Here is a 23666-nt window from a genome sequence, read left to right on the forward strand (position 1 = left end):
AGATTTTGAAAAAAAATTAAGTGTGTGCTCAAACCAACCTCTGATATTTTTGCCCCTTAAAAAATGCTTACCAGCCCAAAGCCTCCAGAACTTTGCTCAATATTTGTCCGTGCTTCATATTTGAAAATAGTGAGTTCAACTTTTCTAAACAAACAATAACCCCTTAAAAATTGCTTACCAGCCCAAAGCCTCCAGAACTTTGCTCAATATTTTTCCGTGCTTCATATTTGAAAATAGTGAGTTCAACTTTTCTAAACAATAATATAAAAGATGGTTTAGTAAGTAAATCAACTTAAGAGCGAGTTTTTAACCAATGTGTAACAGGATGTATCGAGGAGCTCCGATTTGGATGAAACTTTCAGCGTTTATTTGTCTATACATTAGATGAACTCATGTCAAATATGAGTTTAATAGTTAAAACTAACGAGACTCTCGACTCCAATAGTTCAAACTCACGTGAAATTTTCTGAGGATTTTGAATATGTCAAAATTGAGACCAAAAAGTGCCGCTATCGAGGCCTACAGGACGAAAACTAATGTTATTTTAGGTTACGTTTCAGCTTTCAATCACTTGGTAAAATCAAACACCAGTTTGCTTTCTTCTCCGACGTTTTGGTTCATATAGGTCCTTTTCGATTCCGTGAAAAATGTTCTATATGAACCGAAACGTCGGAGAAGAAAGCAAACTGGTGTTTGATTTTACCAAGTGACCGAAAGCCGAAACGTAACCTAAGTTGTAAAAGGTTTGTTATAGAATAATCGTAAAACTATGAGAAAAACTGCGATTGGCCAAAACGTTAAAACCGTTGGCTAATAGTCCATGAAATTCCCTAACTTTTGACCTATAGGAATTTGGGTGTTGAAGGCTGTTGCAAAAAGATAAAAACTGGTTTAAAAAAAATCCATTTTTAACAGTAATTTGCAAAAGCTATGAGAAAAGTCAAACCTATCCTGGATGTCTATGGCACATTTTGAAGGGCTTCAAAAGACCTTTCGAATGCATCTAAGAGAGTCGGAATTGATAAAGTTTTACGGAAATGCGAGCAATTTTAACATTTTTTAGGTTTTTTGGACCGCAAACTTCAAAGCCCGTTTTACCCTACTACCCTTTGTCGTAGAGGGCTCATATTTAGCATGAGTTCATCTCATGTATAGACAAACAAACGCTGAAGGTTTCATACAAATCGGAGCGCTTCGATACGACCTCTAGAACAAACCGAGCAATATTTACAAACACTGCCTCTCAAACATAATGTTCGATTTTATACCATTAGTATTTAAAAAAAAAATCCATTGATTTGCTCCACACAACATATTTTTCTTCCAAAAAAATGCAATTTTGAAATAAAAATTGGAGGTACATTTAGCCCCAAAGACGCATGACACCCTCTCTCTCTCCGCTATTTTGAATTACGGCACGAATTTCACGGAATATTTCCTATATTCCAATGGAATGCGAGTTTGAGATGGCATAATATTTAAAAAAAAAAATGGCAAAATATAAAACAAGCACTTTAACGACGCCATCGCTTTAGCACCACCACCCTCTGGTCTGCTCTTTAAAATTGTTGCTGATTCAAACCATATTTTTGTTTGCAAACTTGTTTTTCTCACCCCGAGATCGCTGAAAACACAAACTGCCAGACATGTGATGTGCTGTGCTGTGAGGTACGATGCGGTGAATGTGTTTTTCCTTCCCGCTGCTTTTCACTTTAATAATGGTGTACATTCATGCGGCATACCCCAGCGTCGACACACTTTTAGTGGCACGTTGAATCGCAAGATTTGTTTTTTTTTTTTTGATAATTAATCATATTTTTATTAATATTTTTTGTTTATAAACTTTTTCTTTAATTTCAATGTAAAAAAAACTCATCAGCTGTACTTTTAGTAAAACAATACATTGTAATTTTCCTGCTTTTCGTCCAAAGCAAAGCTATAGCTCGCAGGGGGTGGTAAACTCATGTTTGCCATTATTTTTGCCACGGGTCGAAGATTGGCCCTCAACAAAAGACGCCACAACATTTCCTCGGTCATAATATTATCCACGGTACAGTTTGCTTACGTTTTCGGCTCAGATGTTTTCTGTTTTCCACTCTTTCTCTCTCATGTGTGTGAACAAGAGTAAACGACGACGAGGTTGTTCCTCCGCCGCCGCATGTGTTTATGAAATCTAATTTTATCTCTGTGTCCGCGAGGTAAATTGCCGCTATTAACCGTAACTGCCAGAAAACCATCTTGTTCTGGCGGTAAACCGTTGCCGCTGGCTGACTGCTTAATGTACCATTGGCTATGAACCCGTTCTTTTGTAGGGATGTCAATGAGATTGAAATTAGATAAAAGGAACAGGGCATGTTCCTTTAAATTTGAATCATTTTTTCAATAAAATATTTGCCAATTTTCAATTATCAAACAGTATAAGGTTCCCTCCTCATATTTATAATATACCTTTATCCAAAAAAGCAACTGGTCTTAAATTTATCTATACATACAAAGCGAGTTGTGGCGCAATAACTACGACAAATAGTGTCCAGGGCATTCGTGGAAATACAATGTCCCATCCCAGAGGGTCCCGGAGTACCTTTGGGATATCTTTATATGGTGCTCCCAACGAATAAACCAAATCTCGAAGCGTAGGGTGCTGTGTCCCCACGCTTCTTCATCCCCAGTAGATGCAGAATTGTGTTGTTGTATAAACACTCCGTGCTCAAACTCAACCCCCTTCAACGAATCATGTCTCTGCGATACAACTTTACGCAGTAGGCCTGGCCAATTTAACGTCGGTGATGTTTCAATGCATGCCGATGCAATGGCGCACTACAAATGTTAATAAATAACAAGAAAAGTAAAATAAAGTAAATCTTTCCCTGTTCCTGAGGGGAACACCCGTGATGAGTACAAAGCGGATTCAGTGACAGTTTATTAATGAACTTAAAGTTAACATGTTAAGGTTAATGTTCCATAGGTTGTCCTCCTAAGGTGTCTTGATAAGATCAGGTACCGATACACTACCTTCCCTTTACTGAGCAATCGAATCCAGAAGGGAAAAAATCACCAGATGTGTTGGTCCGAGCCGGGATTTGAACCCCGATCTACCGCTTACGAGGCGGAAGCGTTACCACTGGGCTACGTGGCTCGGTCGACAAGAAGAGTGCTAGGTGTAATCTAACCTAAAGCACTCTCCAGGATCCCTTCGAAAGATTGGATTTGGATCAGATATGGTGATACATCAAAAAATAAGTTGACTTTTCATAGAAATCATCTTTTCATGAACTTTTTGTGGCAAAATGTTCAGCATGAGTTTCTGAGCCAAACGTAGTACTAGATTTCTGTCAAACTTTAAATTGTTTCATCACAAAATGTCCATAGTGCCCAAGGGAAGTAAATCCTTTTTTGTACATACATGTAGGGGCCCAGAGCGGCGAAGTCCATATAGATTAAAGGAAGACGCTAGTGGTTGGTACTAGCAATAGTTGCCAAAAGCTATAAAGACAACTTCCTTTTTAGAGGCCAAAATGTACTCCTTTCCTATATATATATACTCAATTTCCTTTGAAACTTAGAGTGGGCAAAGTTACTCATTTTACAATACAACAACGCTTTGTATCAGGCCAACAACTCAGACTTAATCGTCAGTGAGTAGGTGAAAATTAGGTACTAGTTGAGTACCTGCTCTAGAAATATTTTGAGCATCCTCATCCATCCGCTTGCTCTCCCGATGGATGCCCGTTTATTTGTGTGCATGAAGATGTTTGCTTTCGAAACACGAAATTAAAAATTTGTCATTACCAGCCTGTGATAGAACACGCGTGGCCACGGTCAGCAGTGGCACTATCCTCTGCCTCTAAGACACCCCAGAGTCAGTGTGTTGTTCGGCTCGCGGTACCGCGCACCGTCAAATATTTTTCATCTTATTCAAGGTTCTCGGTAGCAACGTTTCTCTCTCCCCGTGAAAAAAGATCAATGATTTTTATTTTTTGCTTTCTTTCTATAATGCTGTGTTTTTAATATGAAATATGTGTTTTTTTGTGTGTCCCCATGGTTCGTGGAATTTTCTTTTGCTCAGCAGTCGTATTCCCTTGACGTCGTGACGTGTTTTTCGACGGAATAAAATTTATCGTGGGAAGATTTTTTTTATAAATGGTGCTCGAAAAAATGAACTGGATCATGAAGAAATACCAATGGAAGGTGTTTATTAACGAAGAATGACGGAAAGTTGAATGAACGCCAGTCCTTGTGGGAATGTGATTTCATATTCGAGGAAAATTGCTGAGTTGTTGAAAAAAGGGATCAAAGTTGATTGAAAATTTGTCACAGAGTACTTGATTGTGGGTTGAGTTTGATACGAAGAAAAGAATTGCGTTTATTCTAATTGCTGAATCCCGGTGACAAAGCAAATAAACGAAAACGTTTTGCCTTTTTTATTTCGTGCCTACGGAAAGTTTTCCCACTAAATAACGCTTGACCTCCGCTGTGAATCAAATCAGTATGGAGGAGGACGACGATAAAGTGTGCCCATTGGGTGGGTTCATTAAGCAACAGCAAATTAGAACCAAGCTCGAGCACCAACAGCAGCAAAAACAAATCCAAAACATAGCAGCCCTGGAAGCAGCCGAATCGATCCGACCGACTCAGCTCGTATCCAACGCCTTCTCCGATGTCGAACTGAAATCCGACCAACTGATGGAAAACGTTCGACTTTATGGAAATTTTGCAGCAGCAACAAGTGTGAATAGAAACGCAAGCGTACAATCACTTCAATCGGTACTGACTTCGTCATCTGCGTCGTCGATGTCCTCGGCGGTATCCTCGAGCAGCAAGACCAAGTTCCACAGTTTTCTGCAGAGCAGCGCCGCGGCAACGACGCAACATAGTCTTTCATCAAACTTTTCCAGTTTGGGAACTTCTGCTTCTGCTTCCGATTTCCACCAGGCCCTAGTCGCTTCGGCTACGAAGTCCTCGCTAGCAAGCTCTGTGTCTACAGCGTCTCTGCCGGTGACCGGATCTCAGCTTGTTATATCGCCGAGTTTTGGCAAAATGCTTGGTGAAATGGAGGCAAATAGCGAGTTCAAAATGAAGAAAAGTCTCCAAATGAATCGCAAAATATCCATCCTAAGTCCCGGCCACTTGAGCATCCGAAGTGAACAGTCCAAAGAAGAACGAACATCTTGTTACATAAACGCTGAAATGTTGGAGTAAGTATATCGAAGCAGGCTGTTGCTTTTGCGTTATTACATCATAGTAACCCAGTCAGGGAGGGTATAATTCGGAAGCAACATTTTGTCAAAAATAGTCCCCGCCGTGGAGTGGCAAAAAGTTTCGCCGATTTCACCATTACACAGTAAACGTTACATGCACACACCAACACAGCTACATGCAAAAACTTCCGCTTGGCTTTCCTGGGTTAATTAGAGAAAACAATGCTTGTACAACAGCAAAAAAACACCGATTTAGCATGTTGCTTTTCACATTCTGCATGTTTAATGCGATCAACAAATCCGAGCTGGCTGCACTGAAAAGTACGCTCAACACACATTTTAATGTTGATACAAATGCTCACAATACAGATGCACACACTGCACTGGTGCTGCTGGGAAACCCGAAAAAAGGTTCCGTTTTCCCGAGTTCGCTTATCGGGAAGCTATTTTTCCATTGCAGTGTATGCGCTGTGGGCTGTGGCGGGAAAATTCGGTAGTACAATTGCAATATTTATAACTGTAAAATGTTACTTATAAAGAGTGTATGAAAAATATTACATAGTTTTTCCTCAACTGGCTGTGTAATCTTTCTGCATAAGTTGAAAAAATCAACTATAGTAGGCTGGTATAAATTAGTGATTTTAGCGAAACCGAATTCACTATTTGGAACGACTGACAGCTGTCAAAAGCACGAAATCACGGGCTAGGAAAACAACGAACAAATGTTTCGAAATGTAAACATTAGTTTGGCAACTCAATTAGGTTCTACGCCGACTCGATTTGGAGGTTAGAAAGAAGTGCACTGTTTACATGGACTTAGCACAGTTCGATGCGGTCGTCGATTTTGTTCGGGGAAATTCGTCGACAATCGACGAAGACCATGTAAACAGTGCACACGAGCTGTCAAATTACGTCACGGTGTAAAACCTAATTGTTACGTTTGAGTGCCTTTTTTGTTCGGATGCGTTCGAATTAGCGAGCATTCGAATTAGCGGACATTCGAAGTAGCGAAATTCGAATTAACGAATCCGCTCTATAGTTCACTGAGTCATGCCAAACTTTTAAAAAAACATTTTTAAACGGCAAGTTGCAATCGACTGGATTCTAACCTAGCACTTACAGAGAGGACTAACGCCTTAACCCACTGAGCTTTCAGATTATCATTCCAACGCCCAAGGCTCCAAAAAAGTTGGAACGGTAACTTCAACTCGATATTTCTCGGGCATAACTCAACCAATCAAGATGATTCTTCTTTCCAGTGATTTGTTAGGATGTCTAGATAATTCTAGAAATTTGCAGAACATAATTTGATCAAATCTGTAATTTTTGCGATCAAAAACATCGTTCCAACTTTTTTTCGCGTGTTAAAAAAAAATGCCATAAAATCCGCGGAGGCAGTCGTTTTAAAAAAGGTGGAACGATGTTTTCGGTCGCAGAAATAATAGATTTATTCAAATCAAGTGCCGGGACCGTGGTGTAGGGGTAAGCGTGATTGCCTCTCACCCAGTCGACCTGGGTTCGATCCCAGACGGTCCCGGTGGCATTTTTCGAGACGAGATTTATCTGATCACGCCTTCCGTCGGACAGGGAAGTAAATGTTGGTCCCGGTCTAACCTAGAGGTTAGGTCGTTAGCTCAGTCCAGGTGTAGGAGTCGTCTCCCTGGGTCCTGCCTCGGTGGAGTCGCTGGTAGGCAGTTGGACTAACAATCCAAAGGTCGTCAGTTCGAATCCCGGGGTGGATGGAAGCTATGGTGTAAAAAGAGGTTTGCAATTGCCTCAACAATCAAGCCTTCGAACACCTAGTTTCGAGTAGGAATCTCGTAATCGAGAACGCCAAGGTCAAATCAAGTTCTGCAAAATTTTAGGATAATCTAAACATTATTACAAATCACTGGAAACAAGAATCGTCCCGATTGGTTGAGTAATGCTCGAGAACCAGCGAGTTGAAGTTACCGTTCCACCTTTTTTGGGAGGCTTGGGCGTCCGTGTAAGTTGGACATGCGTTGGGCGTTTCAGTGTTAATGTAGGTTTGGACATGATAAACGCCTTTATCTGCTTGAAATTTTGGTAATTTAGGTTTCCCATGCGATGGGCTACATACCAATAATATTTGTAAAATTATATAAAATTACATTAAATAATGCAAAATTTATTTTACATCCAGCCGGATTAACAGTAGTGTTACCCGTTTGATGATAGAGCACATATGTTAGGCGAGGTCGCACAATGCCCAATGACCTCGTAGCTTGGACGCCAGATTCTCTGCCATTTGGAATAAGATATATCAGTCCGAATCTGATATAAATAATACTTTCTCCTAATTGCGTAGCCATCCTAGGGATATAGGATTAGGTGAACATACACACACATAACATAAGTCACGTGTTATGTTTTCGTGATAAAAGTATAAATTTTTTGATAAAGTTATATAAAACATTTCCGGAGTTTTTTTTTTTTAAGGACACAATATGCTTTTTAATGTAAATTCATCAGCCCACAGTGACCGCGCTCGGTTCGACATGCTCTCTGTTTCCTCCCCGTGGTATAGATATGGCTTGCGCTGTTGTGTGGCCTGGCATGGCCCGGTCTGTCCTGTGTCCTATCCTGTCGTGGTTGTATGGGTGCGACGAGTCGCGCTCACCAAAACCAGAGGACACTGCTGCCGACGACGAGCCGAGCGTCTGCGCCGACAACAATATCACACCAGCACCAGCACAGCACACTATGATTGATTATAGAGTCTGGGCAGGCGTACTTGTCCGGTGTATAGAGGATATGGAAGCAAACGACGAGTACCTCGTTCCTTCTTCGAATCGAATCGGACCAGAGCATTATTTACCTTTTGAGCTCGAAATTTTTCTCCACTTTTTCCTGTACAGTGGACCTTCCGCGCTGATTTTCGGTCTATAAATAAGATGTGACTGTTTGCTTCCTCCGTGTGATTGTGAATCTTTCTTCCTGCTATCGTCACCGTGTAGTCTGTCGCGAGCTTTGTCGTCAAATCCGGCTTGTTGAACAAATACTGTAAACTTGCATAATTCTTCCTCCATCAAACGAGAAAAAAATGAGTGCAAAAGTGTTGCTCCGGAAATGAGGGCATTGCAGTTCTAGGGAGAGAGCGAGCGCGCGAAAAAGCATAATCTCCAGAGTTTTTCCCTTGTTGCACCTTGGGTGCTCGCATACTACTGTCTAGTAGCCTACTTGGGTCACGCTAAGTGGACCTCTAAAAACCTTCGACGTTGGGGAACAAACAACAGGATAATAATTGTAATTGGTGCTGTGTTTTACTGTAGGAGACGGATATACTTCAACTCGATTGAAAGAGCTAACCAAACAATGATATGATTGTTGCTGTATTTGTATTATTTTCACTGTTCCGCGGACTCACGCACAAGAGAAAATCCAGTTCCGCTGCCAAAAGCCCCCCACCGAGTGCTGCGGTAGCTCAAGTGTCCGGAACCGGACCATTGGACCGGCTCCAACACCACAAGAATAACGGTTCCGTTGAGGGCACTAATTTGAACTCGTCCATCGAGGACCTGTGCGTTTCACTTTGTCAAAGTGAGTCAATTTATTCGTCCGCGACCAGCAAAATCTACGACAAACGTCGCCAGGACTCGTCCTCGATATGTTCGGACATTTTCAACACGGACGAGGGAGGAGGTGGGGGCAGGTCTTCAGTGTCGGAGGAGACGAGATTCACCGCCCGCAAGAGCTTGACCCGAATTCGACGGTGCACGTCCAGAACGAGTCTGAGCCGGAGAAGACGCACGACCGGAAGGTAGCCACCCACACAAACCGAGGGGGTTGGAAAAGTCCTTAAAGTGGAACAGGTTTTTTCCTCTGTGTGTGTGTATGTGTATGTGAAAGTGAATGTAAACAGTAAGCGTGCTTCGTTCAATTTTGTGACTGATGATGAGATTTTGTGTTTACGGAAGCGTGAAAGGATTCGTTATTTATGCTTGTTGATGCTTTGCTTTCCTTTTTGCGTTTTTTTCTCGTTGCTGAATTGCAGAAAACTTTTTTTTTAAATCGGGAGCGATATATGGGTGCATGCATCGTGGTAAACACAGGTCACATGACCCAGTCATGACGAAACAAAACAGCCACCCAACCAAATCTGTGAAAACATTCGCATGGAGGTGCATGGTAGGTGGTGGAATTTGAAGTGACCATGCGTCTCCGCTACATTGTGAGACGATGGCATTTATCATTTTTTGCGAATTGTTTTTGACACATCGATGCCTCTTTGCTCTCTTATGCTAAGTTCCTATCAAGCTTAGCTTAGCTAAAAAAAATCGCAATTTTTACGTGTTTTAGCAGTACAAAAAAAATGTAACTTAAACCACCTTCAGGTGGTTGATGCCTTCCTCACATACAAATAGTGAATACATTCAGTCAAAACACGTTCAATAAATTAAGCTTCATTACTCATTTCTTGTGATAACCATGGTTTACATGATAGATAAGGATAACGTATTCATTAAAGTATCAGAGATTTAGTCTTAACAATGTGTATAAATAACACATAAGTGGTCATAACTTTTAATAGGGTTACACGTAAAGTTGGGTCTAGGAGGTCTAATTATGTTTTTTTTATGTTTAGATAACTACCTACAAAATGACAAAAATGAAGTTTGTATGAAGAATTAGGGCGGTTCGTCGCTGTTGCATACAAGCAAAAAATTGCATGCAATATGTGGGAGTAGCGAACAGCACTAATTCTCCATAGAGTTATCTACGTGCGCATGTATTGCGTGTACGTACACGAAAAAAAAGTGAGGTTAAATTTTGTACCCGCTAGCAAAACAAATGGTGTGCTAGTGTGTGTGAGATCGGGCTTAGATAGCTCTATACAAACTTTTGGAGAAAAACCATTCGGCCCCGTCTAAATACTTTTGAAAAATTCAAAGTGCACGTGTTTCTGGGGGCCCTAAACTTTATGCTTCCCCTCGAGTTGAACCTGCGCAGAAATTTTGTTGGTCGGTGTAATTGATTTTTTTGTAATCCTTTTTAAATAGCTAGACAAAATAATTAGGCTTATTTTTCGCACATATGCTCCTCAAAGTAAACGAATTGGTGAAAATTTAAGTTTTTTTGTCAACCATTTCATTGCGTGAAGGGACAAGGAATGATGCAGATTTAAGAAAAAAAAATCTCCCATTGAATGGCTTGCGAGCATTATTTGGTTAGCATTTTTTTTATTATTGAGTTAAGAAAACGCATATAAGTCATATTGCAACTATTGAATCTAAATAAATGTTTTGTTATAATTCAGATAGTCTCATTGAAAATTGACAAAGGGAAAATCAATATTAAACAATTAAAAAAAACAATGAATAACTAGAGCAACTTGTATCTCAATGCAAAAAAAAAATAAAAAATCACAAAAAATTTGTTAAGGAGGCTATTTTGAGAAAGAATTGTGCACAACACCCCCCCCCCCCCCCCCCCCCCAACTCCCTTGAATGATGATCCAAAAAATCAGGGGGTAAATTTTTTGTTAGCTTCAAAATTTCAATGGAAATTAAGTGCGATCAGCTGAAATCGATTTTAAATGCATTCCCCAGCGTTTAGAATCATTTTTACAGATTTTTAGCCCTTGAATGCACCCCAATATTATCTTTTTACACTTTTAATTTTAAAAGGTGTTTTTGACCATTGACGAGAAACAGCGATTTTACTAAAAAAAAGTTTGGTTTTTCAAAATAAAGTCACGCGGTAGTAGATTATCAAAAGACCAAATGATCGAATGAAAATGAAAGCGAAAACGGGATGTTTTATTAGGTCATGAACATGTTTACATTATACTCTGTTGTTTCCGTGTGCTTTAATTCGCACAAACAAACTTTTTTCAGCAAAATCACTGTTTCTCGTCAATGGTTCATTTTAGTTTGAGATTTACATTGATTTTTATGTAAAATTATCCGGGGAACACGATGGCGAAAAAAAAACAAAAATAGAAAATGGGTCATAACCAGTTTTTTAAACTCGAAGCGTAAAAAAATATGCTAAGCACATATTTTTTTTTGTGGCACACAGAAAAAAAAGTTCAATTTTGGAATGTTGAAAATTTGGTAGGTTAAATATTAACTCTATTTTTGAATAATATTACATAAAAAATGTGAACCTGATGAATATTCATCAAAATCAGATAAAAATTCATCATTTTCTGGGGTAAAATTAATCATTTTTTTGCCACAAAATCTGTCACCATTTCCTAATGAATATTTAATACCATCATTTTTTTTCTGTGTACCATCATTACAAAAAAGTGTGCCAAGGCATGACAGCCACACGTTTTTATAATTTTGGTACCACTGCGCGATTTTGACATTTCGGACGTGCACCATTCGTAACGCCATCTTCGCTTAAAAATCTGGATAGAATGCAACCTGAAGAAAGTTTTTTTGTTGCTATAATAGTTGCAAAGTTATGAGAAATTTTTTTTTAGATATCGTCAAAAAAAAGGGCACTGTCCAAAAGTGTACTCAGATGACATGGAATGACCCAAATTAATACTGGCCGGTGTTATTCACTTTAAAGCTTACAACATTGAAACACACAAAAATACAAATTTATTAGCACAAAATCAAACGACGTCTGAAAATGGATTGTGTTCAATAAAAAGATTTAAGTGTGATTTCATTAATATTTTTCATAGAAAACTTATGTGAACCTTTAGCACCTCTTTTTAAACTTTTTTTTTCTCTTGGGAGGATTTAGAAAAATCAACATTGCTTTAAAAATCATAGGATAAAGAAATTGCAATCTTTGAAAATCAAATTTTGTAAATATTCTACGAAATTTCAAAAAAACATTCACCGTGCCAACAATGTGCTTTCCACTAAGTCGAAGAAACGACAAAGTGAGTTCATAATAAAAATTCAATTGAATCGAGTGCGAATTCCAAAGGAAAAAGAGCATAATTGGGTTCACCGAAGGGTAAAGCCAACCGTAATGTGTAACGTGATTGTATTATCTTCATCGTCATTCACTGTCTCAATTTTACTGCACTTCCCCAGTGTGATTATATACAGGCACCGAGGGATAAGGACATTTTATCCCTTTTTTATATGTATATTTCCATCCCGCCTATCCAATAAATTTAACCACCTGTTCGCCATCTTAAGATATGAAAAATAAATTTGACTAACATTGTTTCACTTTTTGCCTCTCTTTCTTTCCTTCTTGCAGCTTCGATGTCGAAAATGGCCAAGGTTCACGTTCACCGCTGGAAGGTGGATCACCAGCAGCCGCCGCTGCCGCCGGTTTGGTACTGCAGAATCTACCTCAACGAAGGGAATCTTTCCTGTATCGGTCCGATTCGGATTTCGAGATGTCGCCGAAGTCGATGTCTCGAAACTCCAGCATCGCCAGCGAAAGGTACATTGTGCTTTCCCTCCCCCATCTGTCCGATTTTTCACCAATTTGTCATGTTGTAACATTTTTCGTTTCGGCTCACCTGTCACTCCACGTGTGCTGTACATTACATATGAATATTTCTTGCAATCTTCGCTCTCTGTTTCTCTGTTCCTAATGTCTTCCTATGTATGTATCTTCCCCGTCAAACGACAACAACTAAAAAATGACCACATTCGGCACCCGTGTTTTGAACAAAATTTGTACCAAAATAACAAAACAAAAATCACAATTCCACCACCAATGAACCAACCACCAAACAAAAACCACAACCATCAACTAACGTCTGCCCGATACGATCCTAAAGAACTGATAAATTTTCTAGACTCAAAGAAGTGGAGGCGCCAACGATCACTAGTACAGAAAGGACGTAAGTATGCTCAGGCAGTAGTTGAATAGAGTCGAATGCGAGTGTCCCATCTAAGAGTTGTATGGAAATCTTTTTTTTTTATTGTTTGATTTCGACATTTTTAGCGTTAATCATAACATAATGATTAAAAAAACATATCATAATACAGTGGACTCTCTCGTTGTCGATATTGAAGGGACCGTCGAGAGCGGGAGTTATCAAATGATAGAACAAAAAATCAAAGCAATCTATTTCAAGGGACTGGAAAAATATTGACAGCTGGAGCAATATTGATATCGAGAAGATCGACAGCCAGAGAGTCCACTGTATATATTTTTTTAGTATTTTATTTTAACCCTCTAACGCCCAGATGTAATAGCTTTACTTTGGCCCACAAACATAAAATCCATGCAAAATTATAAAATTTGATGTGTTTTTTCTGTACCGGCAAAAACTCAATCTTTACAAAAACGAGATTTCATAGCAAATATTTATGTTAAATTGATAAAGTAGATTGGCACAACCTCTAGCATCATTTTCCTACAATTTATTCATTGCTAAACATTTAATAAAACTAGTTAACTAGTTTAATTAAACTCCTTTCTATAATTCTCTGATATTCCCATACAAGTCCAAGAATAACTAAAATATGAACAAATTGATGTTATAACAAGTTTATTGACCGCATTACAATCAATTAACTCGCTTTTCATTAGTTCTGACTGTTTCAAACTTATTTGTCACAAAACTATTGATTTTATCGCACTTTGAAAAATCAGCCTTCAAGAAATTTTGTTCTCCTCATGCCCGATGGTGCTCTGGTGCACCATTTTGAAAAAGCCGTAAAATAAATCAAACTAGTTAAAATTTCAAATTCAATGTGCAAAGCCTCTTAAGAAGGGTCTAAATACAGAGTAACCAAGAGTGACCAGTCCGGAAAATAAGTCATTTTATTTTTTGGCTCCATAAGGTTTGCTGGTAGCAGGCATACGATGTACCACAAAGTTGACCTAAAAATCAAGAGGCAGTGGTAATTCTGTGTTACTCTGTGGTCTAAATGATTCTTGAACATATTTTGTTTCATCTGCTTTCGTGTCGGTTGTGCCAGATTGTTAAAATAGTGGTTAACTATTTTCCCAAAAATACCCCATTTTTGGTCTGCAAAAACGTTCGTACTCAATCAATGCAGGTGAAATTTGGTCAGAAGTTAGTTTATATGTTTCCTAAACATGTGCAAAAAGAAGCAGTTGAAAATATTGTCACATCTCCAAGAAATTCAATTTCAAAGTTTTAGTGCACTGGTGCTACCATGGGCGTTAGAGGGTTAATGATTGTAAAATATTTCAGCTCTGATTTGAATGATATTTATGGAATGTATTTAGAAACAACATTATTTTTCATATGACAGGTAATTGAAATACCAATCCTGAAGTTTAAAAAAAAGTTAATTTTACCCTATCAAAATCTAATCCAGGTTAAACTTCTGGAGCACAAAGAAAAGGTCGGATAAGCATTAAATGTTGAATTTACCCTGGTTGTATGCTCTGTTCTTAAACAAATATTTTTTGCAATTCCGTCGTGAAACACCTTACTTTTCCTGTCATTCTTGAACAACGAAATAGCCTACTTTTCTGTACCAAAAATAACAGAATCGAAAAGCAACACTTTTCAAAATAAATGCTGAAAAGTTCTACTTTTCAGCACTGAAATGGGTGCTGAAAAGTTGAACTTTTCAGCACTTGTTTCGAAAAGTAACCCTTTTTAACATATTTTTGATTAAAACGATTTATTGACAAAATACATGAAAATTTGACTTAAATTTTCACTCATTGGTTGTTTTTCGGAATTGCAAAAAATGTTGTATGGAACTCGTTGCAAAACTTGATTTTTTCAGCACTCGTCGTATTTATCCAACTCGGTAAACCTCGTTGGATAAATGTCCGACTCGTGCTGAAAAAATCCTCTTTTTGCAACTTGTTGCATAAACTACTATTTCATGATTTAGAGGACAGCATGTAATTCCATCATTCACCTAATGTTTGCATATTACGTTCAATTAAAGCTTCCAAAGGCGTTTTCAACATCAATCTATTAGGTAATAAATCGCTTAATATAGAAAAGGAGCAAGCATGTTTTCATCAAAGCTTTGCAAAGATTTTTTTAAATAAAGAAATACAGCAAATTGGATAAAAAATAGGACCAAATCCTAAACCTGCCAAACATACGAGAATTTCCGGATGCCATCTTTTAAGTAAAGTCTCGCTATTAGCTTCTTTTCAGATGGATTTTCGGCTTGCAGTCGTTGAAAGCAGCTTAAACACTTATTTGTGTACTTTATCCAATACATTTTGACGATTTGGCCCATAATAACTTTAAAAGCTTAGGGTGAGGGGTTCCCGTGGTCAGATTGAGCTCTAATCTGTAATATAGCCTAGTGATGGGTCCTTCCTCGGGTCCTTCACTGATTTCTGGGGTGCAAGGAACTTATTCGATATACTCTTAATCAAACAATTTTTTTTAAGTATTTCCATTCTTTTTTTATTTTAAATTATATTCATACCTTTACTACTCATTATACAATAAAAAAATCATAATTATTGGAAAATGAAGGAATATTTTAACCTAAAATTCCCGGGAAACTCGCTCGCTCGCATTTCATCCCTTACTGAAACCCTGTAATTACTTGTGCATTAATTTATGTTTTTCTTCCATGTCCGTCGTCGCCATCGTTTTCGTCCCGCCAAATTGCAAATATCGCGCGCTGCTCCTACTGTTGTATATTATATTATGACTCTGTCCCGACAACATCAACGCGTCATGTGGTTTCAGACATATGGAAGATCTCATCGTTACACCATTTGCGCAAATTCTGGCAAGCCTACGTTCGGTACGATCGAACCTCTACAGCTTGACAAATGTTACGCCGCCCAAGTGAGTATACTAACCTGCAGGGGTAGAGGTGGGTAATTTAGGTTCATGAGAAGAAATACAATCTTTCATTGCGAAATCTTTAAACAAAGTTATAGCAAAAGTTCAACATTTTCAAACATTTATTTGGATACAATTATAAACCACAACCATCGTAAGAAATCTTCGTAAATTCAATCCATACCCACTAGCCAAACAGGGTGAAGATCGCGAAATGGATACGGTTTTTGTTGGAACATAGAAATTTGCTCGCCAAGTTTGAGAGTTACTGAGGGAGAAATCCTTAATCTTGAACATGACGCCATCGGCAAGGAATGTGTTGATGTAAGAGAAAGGAAGATGAAACAGTAAAAAACTATACAAAAGGCAGTTTAATCTGCGTTTGGGGAAATTGGCCCAAAACTGATTCTTCAATCTTTTTATTTAGTTTAATTTCTATATCAACATAAATGTGTCTAACCTAACATTTGAAAATGGCCAAAAATGATTTTATATCGGAATTGGGGTTAAATGGACCCTACATGATTTTTGCGGTGCAAGTGGTTATTTTTACTGGATTCCTGGGACATTTTCACATAAGTTAAGTGCATTTTGGATGGCCGCATAAAGCCTCCGCTCTAAATACAGACCAATTTTCAAGAAAAATTGTAAAAAAATGGGGAATTGTGGCAAAATGGACCCTTTGCCGTTTCGTGCGGTGGATGAAACCATAAATCCATTTCGCCCACTGTGCATTGTCGATAATCGAGTCCTCAAATAACGATGGTTTTTATTCCTCCGAATAGCATGCTTTGATTTTTTTTGTTCTGTAATTTGATACCTCCCGCCAAGGGTCCTGATTGCTCAAAGTCAACCAATCCATTCGCGAGCACAAATAGCAGGCGACGCGATACTGCCCTGATGAATTCCTACCGTTTATCACTTTCAATCCATTCGCTCCCGAACACTCTCTTTTCTACTCTCCTTCTCTTTCTGATCGGCTCAGTCTCCGAACGGCTCAGGCAGGCCGAACGTCGCCGATCACTCTGAACTGAACACATTTTTTCTCTGATGCGCTGCGTTATACTCATTGATTTGGGTTACCTAAAATCAGGGTTGCGAATGAGCGAGCGAGCCAGAAGCCGTGCTCGCTCATTCATGAGCATGAGGACTTAACAGGTAGCTCGTGCTCGCTCATGCTCATCGCATGCGCTCGCGCTCAATGAGCGCTCATCAGCAAAGCAGGTATATTTTTAGTATTGTTGATGAATCTGGCACAGGCCAATTGTATTGCCACTTTTAAAGATAATTTCGTTGCGGAAAAGGGACATGGACTCATCAAACTTGCATTATTAATTTCATTTTGTCTAACCGCGGTAAATTTTCATGAAATTATTCGTTGGCGTCGAACTGTCAAAAATTGATCGCGGTGAATTGTGGGGGATACTTTTCTACCACAGTTTTTTGTGTGATCAATGTGGTAAATGCTTTTGTGCATTTTTGACAATTCGAAATATTTCAAGAAAATTTACCGCGGTTAACCAAAATCAAATTAACAATGAAACTCTAATGTTGTCAGCTTATTATTTTTTTCAGGGGTTTAGTTTCGATTAAATTTCCGATAAATGAAAAATGGCTGATTCGCAATTAAGATGTCTTAATTTGCTTAGAATCGCAGACACTCTTTTTAGCTTATTTAACTCTCAAATTTAGAGTAAACTGTCAAGGAACGGAATGTATAGGTCTTAAATAAGCTGTTAACAGGATAACAATCGATTTTTTATATTAAAACATGTTTTTACTTGTGAGCACGCTCATTACTCATTTTTTTATTTGGATCGACTCCAGCATATAAATAAGATAATTGATGTGAAAATTATCTAAAGCACAGATTTGACATTTAATATGCACAATTTTTTACAAATAATTCAAACATGACGTAACGTATTATCAAGAAAACAGCTTTATTGAATAGTTTTCTCTATTATCAACTTAATTTTTTATTAATCGAATTATTTCTGCACAGTAAAACAAATAGTGTACATTTGCAAGGTGTAATTTTGTAAGGTTGAAAAAACATGTTCAGAAGTAAAATTACGCATTTTTCTGACATAAAATATGTACCCCTTTAAAGATCTAATATTCTAAGGTTTTTTTTACTGTGTACAGATCTCAATTTAACACCTTAACTCTGATTTCAAAACAAGCTTCAAAACAAAAAATCATGAAAAATATCGTCATCCAATATTATAATTAATATGATTAGCCTATTCAAGCCTCCATAAAAAAACAACCTTGAAGCTCTGTTGAAAAAAGGTTATAATCGTTTACCCGTTACAGGTAAAACAATACCGCTCATTTTGCTCAATGAGCAAAAATGAGCGCGAGCGCGAGCAATGAGCATTTTTGCTCATAAAATAAATGAGCAAACACGAGCACGAGCAAACGTGAGCTTGCTCGCGTCGCGCTCCTCCTCGCGAATGAGCGAAAAATGCTCGCTCATGAGCGGATGAGCGCTCAAAATCGCAACACTGCCTAAAATCAATGTTATCAATTAAATTGTGCAATTATATTGATTTCATAACATTATAGACACCATTCAAAGAAACTTCCACAAAGAAAAAATCAAATTGATGGCAAACTGAGGGCGTGAAGACAAAAAGACTTCCGCGCTGGCATTTTGTGAGAGTGGCTCTTCGCTGAGCATGTTAGTGTGTGAGTGTCGTCGAACGGCGGAGTAGGCAAATATATTCACGATGTATTTGTTCGCTGAGTGAACAGTTCGGGCCACTCGCTGGATGGATGCGAGTCTCATTCGCTCATGAATGCTAGCGGGTTGGAATAGGTGACGAATGGATAGGCGATGAGTGAGTGGTTTCTATTCATTGAGCCGAAAATCAGGACCCTTGCCTCCCGCTCTCGATGGTCTCTTCCAAATCAACGCAGATGTCTACTGTATTTTCAGAAGAAAAACTTATGTCACGGGAAAAAATATAATGAGCTCTTTCTTTAAAATTATTTATTTAAAAAAAATAAAATTTGATTCCTATTTAAGGACACTTTTTGATATTTATTTAGAATTGTTTTTTTTTAATTTGGACGCAATTTTAAATTTATTCTGAAGCTTGGTATGCAGTTAGAAAAAGTGATATGATTTTTTTTCTTAAAATATATAAATCTCTTTTTTAATACGCAATACACCTAAGTTGTTGATTATTTCATGAACACAATAAAATCACATAAAATGTCATATTTACTCTGTCAAAAACCAATTCTTGTCGCGTATACGGACCTGAAAGGATATTTCTGAATAAAAGTAAAAACGTTATAAAGCGTAGACCGCGTCTCATTTATCAGTACTTAAACATTACATTTTTAGATTTGGGTCCTGAAATGAAGCTTAAATTTGTGATAATATTGTTCACACCGATAAAGCTTATTTTTCTAAGTAAAATGACTCTGTGTACGACCGCAAAGGATTTAAAATGGATTAAAATGGCTGCGAAGTCCCTTCTTAACAGAAAAAGTCCTCTTTGACAGCTCGTTCCAAAAGGGGTCCCCATAAAAAATGTTGGATTGTCATTTTTTTGCATTAAAATGAAAAAAGTGATCATAATAGTAGTTTATGCAACAAGTTGCAAAAAGAGGATTTTTTCAGCACGAGTCGTACATTTATCCAACGAGGTTCACCGAGTTGGATAAATACGACGAGTGCTGAAAAAATCAAGTTTTGCAACGAGTTCCATACAACATTTTTTGCAATTTCTAAAAACACCCATTGAGTGAAATTTTAAGTCGAATTTTCATGTATTTTGTCAATAAATCGTTTAAATCATTTTTTTTTTTTGAAAAGTGTTACTTTTCGAAACAAGTGCTGAAAAGTTCAACTTTTCAGCACCCATTTCAGTGCTGAAAAGTAGAACTTTTCAGCATTTATTTTGAAAAGTGTTGCTATTCGATTCTGTTATTTTTGGTACAGAAAAGTAGGCTATTTCGTCGTTCAAGAATGACAGGAAAAGTGAGTAGTTTCACGACGGAATTGCAAAAATTGTTTTTAATCGTGTTTTTTTCCGTTGAACATGAAAATTTACATAGGGTTTTAGGACCCTATAATCGTACGATGCTATTCATCCTGTAATCTGATCATAACTCTACCTATTTAGGAATAGTGGGGTAGATTTACCAATGGCCTCTGGATCGCTACCCCACCCTAACTGTCGAAAATGGTACATATTCTGGTCAGACTACTAGACATACTCTGATTCTTGTCACTCGTGTAACCTTCTTCGTCAAATTCTTTGACAGATTAAAAACGTCCTGTTCTGGAACGATTTTTTACTCGCAATTTTAATGAACGAATCAATTTCTTGGGAACTGCCTTATTAAAAAAAAACTACCATTCAGTCTTAAATATGAAGTTAATCTTGATAAAAATTCTACTATCGTTCCAAAGAGATATTTTATGAATACTTATTTCGAATCAAAACAAAATTCGCAATGACGTGCACTGAGGTTCCTCGAATTCAACACGTTTTTGCTCATTTGTATATTGCGAAATATTTTGAAAACAATCGGCGCGAGTTAACGGACTAGGCAAGGTCGCAATTAATTTTCATTCTTTGCTGGGGCTGCATTCAAAACATGTTTTCGTCAGCTGTTGGTAGTGGCGGCGCGAAAAGAAACGCTTCACAGTCACAACCGGGAATGTCATGTGACTCGGTGATGGGAAAGTCCTGTGAATGAAAATCTTTTCTCGCTCATCAGCATCGTGGCAAATATTACGATTACTCACCGATACCTTCCTCCCTTTTCTACCAGATCAAAACGAAACAATGTTCAAGTGACACCAATCCCGAAGGCACACACTCCCGGGGACGAGTCGTATGTGAAGCTGGCTTTGGATACGGTCGACGAGCTGGATTGGTGTCTGGATCAGCTCGAGACGGTGCAGACGCATCGCAGTGTTTCCGACATGGCATCCCTGAAGGTACGTTTCGCTGTGTGCTTGTGTTGTGTATTCCATCAAAATGATTTTGTTTTTTTTTTTCTTTCTTTTCTTCCTGAACAGTTCAAACGGATGCTCAACAAAGAATTGTCACATCTTAGCGAATCAAGCAAATCCGGCAACCAAATCTCCGAGTATATTTGTTCAACGTTTTTAGGTGAGTCGATGTTTCCGGTACAATGAGGGCCATATGCTTTGGAACGTTACACCAGAGCCGTATTATACCTATAACTTACTTGGAGGATTTTTTTGGAAACTTTCATCATCAAGATTTCACATGTCATGTCGGTAAAAAGTTTGGCGGAGTTTGACATTTTTTCGCCAATTGTTAGCCTGACATAGGGCCTTAAATTTTTGCGATGAAATGTTTTCAAAAAAAATCACCAAAATTGTGAGTTAAACAATACCACACAGATGTTGATTGTGATGTAAAAACGCTTCTTTAAGCGCTTTTCGCCCAACTTTAACAGCAATAAGGCTATAAAGCAATTCTCTACGAAATCGGTCTTTTTTCTTCAATTTTAATTTTTGTATTTTTTAATCCGACTGAAACTTTTTTGGTGCCTTCGGTATGCCCAAAGAAGCCATTTTGCATCATTAGTTTGTCCATATAATTTTCCATACAAATTTGGCAGATGTCCATACAAAAATGATGTATGAAAATTCAAAAATCTGTATCTTTTGAAGGATTTTTTTGATCGATTTGGTGTCTTCGGCAAAGTTGTAGGTATGGATATGGACTACACTGGAAAAAAATAATACACGGTAAAAAAAATTTGGTGATTTTTTTATTTAACTTTTTATGACTAAAACTTGATTTACAAAAAAACACTATTTTTATTTTTTTTTATTTTTTGATATGTTTTAGAGGACATAAAATGCCAACTTTTCAGAAATTTCCAGGTTGTGCAAAAAATCATTGACCGAGTTATGAAATTTTTAATCAATACTGATTTTTTAAAAAAATCGAAATTTTGGTCGTAAAAATTTTTCAACTTCATTTTTCGATGTAAAATCAAATTTGCAATCAAAAAGTACTTTAGTGAAATTTTGATAAAGTGCACCGTTTTCAAGTTATAGCCATTTTTATGTAACTTTTTTGAAAATAGTCGCAGTTTTTCATTTTTTTTAAATTAGTGCACATGTTTGCCCAGTTTTGAAAAAAATATTTTTAAAAAGCTGAGAAAATTCTCTATATTTTGCTTCTTCGGACTTTGTTGATACGATCATTAGTTGCTGAGATATTGCAATGCATAGGTTTAAAAACAGGAAAATTGATGTTTTCTAAGTCTCACCCGAACAACCCACCATTTTCTATCGTCAATATCTCAGCAACTAATGGTCCGATTTTCAATTTTAATATATGAAACGCTTGTGAAATTTTCCGATCTTTTCGAAAAAAATATTTTCAAAAATTTTAAATCAAGACTAACATATCAAAAGGGCGTAATATTGAATGTTTGGTCTTTTTGAAATGTTAGTCTTGATTTGAAAATTTTGAAAATATTTTTTTCGAAAAGATCGGAAAATTTCACAAATGTTTCATATATTAACATTGAAAATCGGACCATTAGTTGCTGAGATATTGACGATAGAAAATGGTGGGTTGTTTGGGTGAGACTTAGAAAACATCAATTTTCCTGTTTTTAAACCTATGCATTGCAATATCTCAGCAACTAATGATCGTATCAACAAAGTCCGAAGAAGCAAAATATAGAGAATTTTCTCAGCTTTTCAAAAATATTTTTTTCAAAACTGGGCAAACATGTGCACTAATTTTAAAAAAATGAAAAACTGTGACTATTTTCAAAAAAGTCACTTAAATATGGCTATAACTTGAAAACGGTGCACTTTATCAAAATTTTACTAAAGTACTTTTTGATTGCAAATTTGATTTTACATCGAAAAATGAAGTTGAAAAATTTTTACGACCAAAATTTCGATTTTTTTTAAAAATCAGTATTGATTAAAAAATTCATAACTCGGTCAATGATTTTTTGCACAACCTGGAAATTTCTGAAAAGTTGGCATTTTATGTCCTCTAAAACATATCAAAAAATTAAAAAAATTAAAAATAGTGTTTTTTTGTAAATCAAGTTTTAGTGATAAAAAGTTAAATAAAAAAATCACCAAATTTTTTTTACCGTGTATTATTTTTTTCCAGTGTAGTCCATATCCATACCTACAACTTTGCCGAAGACACCAAATCGATCAAAAAATTCCTTCAAAAGATACAGATTTTTGAATTTTCATGCATCATTTTTGTATGGACAGCTGCCAAATTTGTATGGGAAATTATATGGACAAACTAATGATGCAAAATGGCTTCTTTGGGCATACCGAAGGCACCAAAAAAGTTTCAGCCGGATTAAAAAATACAAAAAAAATCGAATGACCGAAATCCTAGAGAACTGCTATATAGTTAACAAACATGGCTAACAACTGAAATAGTTAATTTATGACGATGTAGACTTTTTTGGTTTTTAAGTTAGTTTTAATGTACAGTTGTGGAAAACCAAATAACCTCTCGTGCTTTTTATTGCACAGCGCAAAATTTAAAAAAAAAACATATTTTTCCACTCACAGCTTAAGGATGTTAAATTTTCAATTATTTTTTTCTAAGTTGCTTATTTCGAACTCGAGACAGAGGCAGTAAAATTTTTCGAGTCTATCATGCTGGTTCTAATCTAATGTAATCAAACCATATCGCAGCAAATTTTTCGATGGGATCCTTGAGAAAGGTGCGATTGCCTAGCCTTCTTGTCATTTATTAACATTTTAGTGT

The 23666-nt window shown here is 37.2% G+C and overlaps 1 protein-coding gene across 2 annotated transcripts in view; it reads left to right on the forward strand.

Moving 5' to 3' along the window:
• Positions 1–3806: 3806 nt before the first annotated feature.
• LOC120418084 (cAMP-specific 3',5'-cyclic phosphodiesterase-like) overlaps positions 3807–23666 on the forward strand; it is a 29296-nt gene continuing 9436 nt past the window's right edge. The window contains exons 1-6 of one of the 2 annotated variants that reach the window (XM_039580342.2): positions 3807–5195; positions 12396–12584; positions 12928–12990; positions 15799–15900; positions 20695–20863; positions 20945–21038. In XM_039580342.2, coding sequence (XP_039436276.1) covers positions 4489–5195; positions 12396–12584; positions 12928–12990; positions 15799–15900; positions 20695–20863; positions 20945–21038 — 1324 coding nt within the window. In that variant the 5' untranslated portion in view covers positions 3807–4488. Of the gene's footprint in view, positions 5196–8009; positions 8980–12395; positions 12585–12927; positions 12991–15798; positions 15901–20694; positions 20864–20944; positions 21039–23666 lie in introns of those variants that run through there. The other variant, XM_039580344.2, reaches the window with a different exon arrangement.

The sequence above is a fragment of the Culex pipiens genome, chromosome 1 (genome assembly GCF_016801865.2).
Source record: "Culex pipiens pallens isolate TS chromosome 1, TS_CPP_V2, whole genome shotgun sequence".
Taxonomy (NCBI): domain Eukaryota; kingdom Metazoa; phylum Arthropoda; class Insecta; order Diptera; family Culicidae; genus Culex; species Culex pipiens.